The following is an 8664-nucleotide window of genomic DNA, read 5'->3' on the forward strand; positions in this document are numbered from 1 at the left end:
GGGAAACTTATGACACTCCTCTTCCCCCTCACACTTAATTTAGGAACTTGGATGGAAGGATTCTTCTAGTCTAGATTCTTCTAGTGGAAGGTGTCCCTGCCCATGGCTGGAGGTTAGAACTGGATAAGCTTTAAGGTCCTTTCCAACCCAAAGCAGGCAGGGATTCTGTGATTCTATCTCCAGATGTAATGCACAAGGATGGTGTTAACAGATTTCCACCTGCACCACTCACAGGCTTTTTGGAAGGACTCACATTGCCAGGGCTGGGTGTGACCAACACCAAGAGGTTCTGTGCCACTGGCTCCTCTCACCCAAGCTCCCTTCTCTGGGATGAGCAGCAGGGATCTCTGCCAGGCTTGTCCCAGAAGTACCTTTAGCCTGGGCAGCTTCAGTATAAGGGCAAACTGTAGGGCAAAACAAACAGGCAGGGAAGGAACGGGACAGTGGAAATCACCATGTATAGTCATACAGAGTCCAGCTGGAGGTTTTTAGACCAGAGTTTGAAGTGGTCCATTAACATCTAAGAGCAGAGCACAGCTCAGACAACCACCAAGATCGCAGCTGGGCTCTCCCTGAGCTGCTGGTGAAGCACCATGTTTGTGGGGGTGCTCCTGCAATGCAGAGGCCCACAGGCAGAAGCTCCAGGCTCAGTGCTTTGCAGTGATGGTGTTATGAAGGAGGAGAAGGGGAGTTTAAGCCCAAGAAAGAGGAAGAGTTGGGAGCCACCAGAGTGCAGAGCCATGCCCAAGCCTCATGAGCTGGGTAAAGCAGGCACCAGCATTAACACTCAGGCACCTCCAGAAGAGTGTGGGGGCCTAAGGAGTAACACCCCAAAGGTGGCAAGTGGCTCCTTTGCCCATGGTAATCTTGTGTATGACTAGTTCCTTCTGCTCTCCTCAGCCAACCTGTCCTAGCAGGTTGCAGCATTCCCAAGTGTGGCTGGTCCTGCCCCACAGCTCCCGCCCCGAAGAATACTCCTCCTCCTGCTTCTTTTAAAACTTTTATTCCACAATATAAAATTCTTTTAATTATAATCTAGAGAGGGGTCCATCACAACATTACAGCCTCTGCCACCTTTGTGCTCTGGCAGGCACAGGCGTGAGCTGGCTGACCATGGTCCACCAGAGGTTTAGGGGAACAGCCAGAATGGAAGAAGGAACAATCAACCAGAAACTGCTTTGCACATCCTTCATTCACATTTCCATGTTTTCTGGGTCAGAAGAGCTCAACAAGGAATCAGAGGCAGAACCTCTCACATTGAGGGGAAGGGCTGCAGTCAGAGGCAGCTGCCCACTCTCAGCCCTGCCTGCACTGCACAATCTGCCCACCATCACTTTACACATGCCAACAGGATCTTTGGTTTGGTTCTCATTCTGCTATGGGAAATTGGGAGCAACAGCAGCAGACCTGAAGAGAGACAGGAGGAGGGAAGTATAAGCACCCAGGGCACCATCACTTGACATAACTCCTGCGGCATGGGGGTATGAGGAGATGGCTGGGCACGCTGCCCACGTCCTGCCACCAAGCCACCCCCTGCATGTCCCTCACAGGATCCTCAGCTGCTTTGAAGTGTTGGAAGGGAAGAGGGGAAGTCAGGGCCCAACAACGTGAGGGGAGACATGGTCCAGCAAAGTGGCATTTTCACAGGCAGCCGGTCACCTTTTTCTCTGCAACCTCCTGAGCTGTCTCCCTCCATCTCCTCTAGTCCCACTAAAAGCTCCCATCGTGCCATAGCACACTTGCAAGAGGCACAAACAAGCTGTGGAAGTTGCTTCCTGCATCTCTCTCCCACCACTTCTCTCAGTGCCTGCTGTGGGTCTGGTTTTGAGCCTTTCCTCCTACAAGACACTTGGCCAAACCTGCGCTCTACCAGTCGAAAAAACAGGCCATGCACCAGGACTCTCCCAACTTTCTCCAGGAGAAAGTGTATGAAGACACATGTGCCCCAGTCTCTTGAGGATGTAACATGGTCTTCTCTGGTTATGAGCTGTCCTACAGGCAGGATGACACTGTGCTGAGGTCCAGAGGACAGCAGAGTTTCCTGCCCCAAGTGCTGGGTGTGGAAAGGAACCTGCCTGAGCTGCAGCCAAGCATCCATGCTGCCCTTGGGGTCAGGAGACCCCACAACCCTCCTTGGCCCCAGGCTATGCCTGCTAAGCTCCTGCATCTCCCTCCAGGATGACTGTGTTGCGGCTCATCCTACCCTAGAGCTGAAGTAGGATGTGAAGAGGTAAATGACAGGTTGTTCCAGCCTCTCTGGTTACTGCAACCAGGGAAAGCCATTTACCCATTCCACTGCCTGGGAAGAGTATCTCCCTTCCTCTGCTTGAGGGCACCAGGGAAGATTTGCTGACTCAGGATTACAGAACTGAGACTTCCTGAAGCACCACCATGAAATTCCACCATCAGGTTTGGACACTGTCAAGCACCTGTATACAACAATCAACAGCTCTTGCGTGTTAGTCCTTTCCAGAAGCTGGGAATGCCAACACAAAAGAGCTGGAAAACCAGCAAGCTTCTCCCACAGCAACTTGGACAGGGCATGAGAAACACCCAATCCTGCCTCTCCCCAATAGAGCGATTCAAGACACATTTAAAATCAGTTCAGAAATTGATGTTAAAACCTCAAACCAACCCTGCTGGCATTAGCACAGCTTAAGGGCACCGCCACGCCCTCAGGCCAGGCAGTCTGTAAGGGTGGCAAATGGAAGGACAGGGCTGGAAACACCAAAGCCTTCAGCAGCATCTGCAGAACTCATGTCAGTGAGGGTCCTGTGGGGCGGCAGCACCAGAGCTGCTCCTCAGCCCAGACACTGACAACTGACTGAGCTCCTGCCCTGGTCACAGCCTGGATGGGTGGAAAGGAGAGCTCCTTCTGGCTCAGCACATCTTCAGGAAGAGCCATCCTCCCAGGCTGAGAGGAGACAAGTGTGAGGGTCTGTACCTGGAGAGCCCCCAACTTTCAGCCACATGTCAGTGACCGACCAGCTACAGAACAGAGACCGAGACCAGGACCTCGGGCACCAGCTGCTTGAGCCCAATGTACCAAAGAGCTGACTCTAAACCCTTGCACTTCCTCTGCGTCCCTGTGCAAGGAGAGACAACCTAATAGCATGAGGAACTGCAATCAAAGACTAAGCGATCCCAAAATACTCAGATGAGAGGGACTAGAAGAGCCAACCTGCCCTCCTCAAGGAGGTCATGCCTTCAGCTCTCACTCCCTCTGGGTATCCCATAGACTGGAGACTGCAGACATTCAGACGTATAGATATTTATTGGTTTCAGTGAATTATACAAATGGATTGACCTGCTATAGATGCCAATAGAACTTTATTGGAATATGGAATGTAAACAGATGTTTCAAATAGAAACATTGCAACCTTATAAAAAAATCAACTCTTTTGACAATGCCGCAGAAGGAAATTCTGTGTTTAAGTGCTGGTGGGAAAACACTATTTCCAGCTTCTAGGTTTGTCACCAGAACCACTTGATGAAGTCACACACAGAACAAGTAGAGGAGGCAACTGTGAACTGTGGGGCTATAAAGCCATCGAGGGATCTGATGAAAGAACCCACAAGATGAACCCCCCCCCACCCCCCGCAACAGGATTGGCACCCCAGAATTCAACAAATGGCTGGCTTGGTTAAAACATGAGGTGGGACCCCAAGTCCTGGATCAGTAGCTGCACAAGCCCCTCCTCAACAGACCATGCTGCTGCTTGCTGATCCTTCCCCTTCCCTTTGCTCTCCTCCCTGGCCTCCTCTTCACTCCTCCACCCTGTAGTGCTGGATTGAACTGCTCCAGAGCTGTGCTCTGGCACAAGTCTGCGTCTGGCATGAATTCTCATGGGAGCCACGTCATGAGGTACGTGGTTGCACACCTAGCACAAGAAAACTTGCAACACTGACTTTCCTGAGCTCAGTGGGAAAGTCTGGACACTCCCTCCCCTCTCCTGCCTCAAGAGCAGCCCTCATGTTCTCGTTTCCAAAGCAGGTCTATTGCGTTTCTTCTCAGAGAAAGCCTTTGTCAAACATACTTGGAGGAGGGATCTCACCTCTCCCCAGCAACTCGGATCAGTGCCTTAGTTTTAATGCTCCAAACCAACCCTGACATGCTGCTGGGTTTGTGGGGCTGGTTTTTGATGAATCTCCCCCCAACCACCCCAGTATTTGCAATTGAAACTGGAATTCAAGGGCCAAATTCAAGCCCAGAGTGAGCAGTAGGACTTGGACCTCCAAACAAGGGTTGCACCTGCTGACCCCCAGCCTGAATTTGGTTCATCCAGTCTACAAGTCAGAAAGGCATGTTGAGGAGGAGGCATGCTAAGGGCTGATGGTGGAATGATCAATTTGTCCCCACCAGCACAGTGGGAAAGGCTGGACTGAGAAAGAGGAGAAGGATCCACAGAGATGTGAACCAGAATCAGTTGTGTCGAGCCCTGGGGATATCACTACATGTTTAGCTCTTGCAAGACCATCTGCCCAGGGCTTTGGTACCACAGGGTTAGAGTTACATTAGCCACAACCACCAGAGAGGAACTGAGGTTTATGACCCCCCCACCAGGTTAGATTTCTGCCAAGTATAAAGGGGAGGGGAAGGAGGGGGGGTCCTTGGTTCTTTTCCCTTCACTCTGTGACCGAAGGTTTTGCTTTTATTTGTAAACATCTTGAATTACCCGTCATTTTCCAGACTTCATCGTGCTGTTGTCAGGCCACTGGAGAGCACAGCATTTTCTGAGCTGGGCTGGGACTGCTCCTTCACCACTGGATCTGCAGGATATCAGGACCGGGCAGGAAGGGGAAACAGCATTTAATAAAGCGGAAGCTCCACCCTGCAAACCCTTCCAGAGAAATTGCTCTCAAAACCCACAGAACTGCCAAGGCTTTCACGGAGCGGGGAGCTGGAATTTGCCCCACAGAGATGGAGACCCCTCTCCATCCCAGCTTCCCCACACTCACAGAAATAGGGGTGCTCCATCGCCTCCTTGGCAGTCAGCCTCTGTTGATGGTCATATCTGAGCAGCTTGTCCAGGAGGTCTAGAACTTCAGGACTGACCAGGTGTCTGTTCTCACTGTGGATGAAGTTCTCCCAGCGCTTCCGGGAATGCCTGCAAAGGGACCAGCAGTCACTGCCCAGCTCCCACCAGCACAGCCCTGCCACCACTATCCACCTCTGAGAAGACTCTGCTACAGCTCTTCCCTGCACAAGCTACTGCTGAGCAAGCACATGCCAAAGGGGGAGAACCCTCTTCTTTAGGTACACCATCATGTGGATGTCCTACACCTGGGAAAGGCCCAATGTTGCACGTTCCCTTCTGTCTACAGGGCCTAAACAACAGCATGCAGCAGGCAGGGTGACACCACTGGGACCAGAAGTGTTCTGCTCGCCAGCCAGCCTGTTGGAGCTGTTCTTGCTATGCTATACCCACCTCTTGTCCTCTTCAGAAACCTCAGCTGGGAGATGTTTAGCCCCTCAGCCTGCACTCAACCCCAGCATCTACATCTCCACTTCTAGGATGCCAATGAACAGGAGAAGTGAAGAAACAGGGGATAGCTCATGGATCATAGGAGAGGCAAAAGCAAAATGTCTGCATTTCAGTGACGTTCTAAGATGACATAAACAGACAGACAGAGGCCTGCAAGCAGCACTGTGAGCCTGAAGATCAAAACAGGCCTTTGCTGAGAGTCCTTTAAGAGGACAGACATCAGTTTATTTCTCTCTGTGTTACAAAGGAAAAAGGCAGCATTTCAGTTCTCCACTTACTGGCCCAGGATATCATTGAAGTGCGGGTCCAGTTCTATGTGGTACTTCTTGAGATACCCATACAGCTCATCTGTGCCCAGGACCTTTGCAATGCGAACCAGCTGGAACAAAAGGTATGGTGAGAGGGAGCAGGACAGGCCACCACTCTTTTGCGGAGGCAGAGCCACCCAGATCTAAGGAGCTCTCCCTCTGGAAACATTCCAGATGGAAGAAGTATCTCCCTTGAAACTTGTTTTTGCAACATGTGCAGAAAACAAGTCTCCTACATACGCCAGTGAAGCACAGTCCCAAATGGCTTAACTAAGCACATAGCAACATCCTCCCAGCCTGGTGGTCTGATCCCCAGAACCTCCCCACTGTACACACAGAGATGAGGTGGAGACAAACACCTCATGGAATAAGCCAGGTAGCAAAGTCTTTACTTGGTCATAATTGTCCTGGCCGTGGAAGAAAGGCTCCTTTCGGAAGATCATGCTTGCCAGCATACAACCTAAACTCCACATGTCTAAGCTGTAGTCATACATCTGAGGGAAAAAAAGAAGCTGTCAGAAGACGCATGCTCACCACAGCCCAGTTCCCCAGCAGCACAGGCAACCTTGGCCTTTTCATTTCACAGCCAGCCTCTTTCCAACCCAGGCAGTGCCCTGGCAGGCACAACCAGACACCCCAAAGGTGGCCAGAGTGCACCCACACATAGTATCACTGGCTAGCAAGGAGGAGGCAGACTCTTACTTGGTAGTCCACAAGCAGCTCTGGTCCTTTGAAGTACCTAGAGGCCACACGGACATTGTATTCCTGAGCTGGGTGGTAGAATTCGGCCAAACCCCAGTCTATGAGCCGCAGCTGAACATGCAATAAAGAGACACAGAGTCAGGAGCCCTAGGACAAGCCAGTTAGGTGAAGCTACACTGGCCAACCCTCTCAATGCTGTAATGCTCTTGTGGAGCCCGGAATGCAGGCAGGTGCTCTGAGGACAGGAGATCTCTCAGCAGAGCTCTGGTCAGGCTCTTCCCCCTCTCATCAGCTGCTGGAGCAAAGCCCTGGTTTAAGAGCTCCTCTGCTTGAGGCCAAGCACACTGGTACTGCTGGGCAACTGGGTCCTCACCAGCACCACCAGCCACAGCGGACAGGAAGAGGCAAAAGCCAGGTGTCTTGTCCTGCTGTTTAGGGGGGCTGGTCCAAAGGCAGGGTTTATCCTAACTAGAGGCTGAAAGCAAGAAACAAGGTAGGAGGGGGGCCCACCAAGCCAGACCATATCCTTCGCATTACTGAAGGACAGCAGGTGTAGTAAGAGATGCACCCCTCATAAACCTCACCTTGCCTGTACAGCCACCGTTGTACTACAGGAGGAGCTTATGTTCCCTAGGGAAAAACATTCAAATGGATTTCAGACAAGGCCACCCTCCTTCTGCCCACGGTCTCTGCAGCCTCAGGTGGAGACTGATGGCCCAAACCTGCTCCTCTCATCAAAGAAACCCAGTGTGCTTGGCTGGGGTGAAGAACAACCTCCAAGCTGTGGAATCCCACTGTGGTGCTCCCAGTGGGACTTTGGCCATCTCCTGATGCAGCGCAGTGGAGGGGAGGTGGTAAAGAAAGGTTACAGAGGTAAATTCAGCTGCCCAAGCTACGGGTACAAAGGTGGCAGAGTTACCAATTTCCCTGGAAAACCCCTGCTTGTGAGCCCTAGTGCCACAGTACCTTTTTCTGTTGGTGGTCTATCATAACGTTGTGGGGTTTGACGTCCCTGTGCATGATCCCCATGCTGTGACAGTAATCCAGGGCCTGGCAGACACAAGCATAAGACAAGTCTCTAACCACAGGCACAGCAGTAGGACAGTCAGTTCTGAGCCAGGAGCATAACTGCTCCACGCACAGCAAGTGCTGCAACCCTTGCCTGAGAAACTGGCATCTTCACCTCTTACACTACCCGTGAGGAACTGACAAGCTGGCAACAAGACTATTGATCTGGTGTCCTACTGCAGTCCCAGCTCCTGGCACTGTGTTCCCTGCACGGTCTTTGAAGAACACGACACAGAGTGGCACCCCAGTGCTCCAGTCTGGGAACCCTGTGCTTCCTAGGTCCCGCTCTATTCCCCAGAAAAATATGATTCTTACATTCATAGACTTTTATGGCCTTCAAATGGTGCTTTCCACCTGTTCCACAAAACACACTTAAGCTAGAAAGTCAGCTCTGCCCTGCTCTTTTAAGCCAAACTTGCACTTATAAAAGGCAAGCGATGGCATGTGAGGGCGAGCGAAGCTGCCTAAAGCTTGAAGGTAGGAGCACACATGAGCTCTCCAGCTCCATGACCTTGCACCATTCACCCCCCTGCAGCTGTTCCATTGAGCAAAGGGGTGAGAATGTTGGTTTCCCACCTCCAAGGGGGAGGGACACCCATCCATCAACATCTATCAGATGTTCTGAGATCTCCAGCAGCACAGAAGGAGAGTACAGCCTGCAGTCATTCAATATCCAAGTCATCAGTGCCAGGGACGTAACATTACCCTTGGGCCCCAGCCGCAGCAGGAAGCAGAGGAGGCAGCAGCTTCCATCATGGCAAGGCCTCAGGGGTATACCTGCACCAACACGTGGCCTCACAGCCAACAGGAGTCACAGCAAATGGCAGTTCTGCGATCTCCAGTACAGGAAATCTGTAACAGTTTGGACAAACTGCTTCTGAGCAAGCTGTTCTAGTGTCTTGCTTGTCTCAGGGCTGGATCATGAAACCTAGCGACCCTTCCCACTCTAATCCATGGCTGCCCTCAGTGGGAAGGTCTTTCCCTTGCAGAAAGGTGCAGCAAGCTTAGATATGTAGAGAAGAAAGCCTTCCTCAAGGCCACTAGGTCTATTGCAGGAAACCTGCAGTCACCAAGCCCTAGAGCACAAAGGCCTTTCCCTA

At 51.7% G+C, this 8664-nt stretch overlaps 1 protein-coding gene across 1 annotated transcript in view; it reads right to left on the bottom strand.

Moving 5' to 3' along the window:
* Positions 1-3258: 3258 nt before the first annotated feature.
* Positions 3259-8664, bottom strand: part of CSNK2A2 (casein kinase 2, alpha prime polypeptide) — a gene marked incomplete at its 5' end in the record, with an annotated part of 24755 nt that continues 19349 nt past the window's right edge. The window contains 6 exons of the mRNA XM_010017911.1: positions 3259-4770; positions 4960-5108; positions 5765-5865; positions 6187-6288; positions 6497-6607; positions 7463-7546. Coding sequence (XP_010016213.1) covers positions 4694-4770; positions 4960-5108; positions 5765-5865; positions 6187-6288; positions 6497-6607; positions 7463-7546 — 624 coding nt within the window. The remainder of the gene's footprint in view (positions 4771-4959; positions 5109-5764; positions 5866-6186; positions 6289-6496; positions 6608-7462; positions 7547-8664) is intronic.

The sequence above is a fragment of the Nestor notabilis genome, unplaced genomic scaffold, assembly GCF_000696875.1.
Source record: "Nestor notabilis isolate BGI_N333 unplaced genomic scaffold, ASM69687v1 scaffold25187, whole genome shotgun sequence".
Classification (NCBI taxonomy): domain Eukaryota; kingdom Metazoa; phylum Chordata; class Aves; order Psittaciformes; family Psittacidae; genus Nestor; species Nestor notabilis.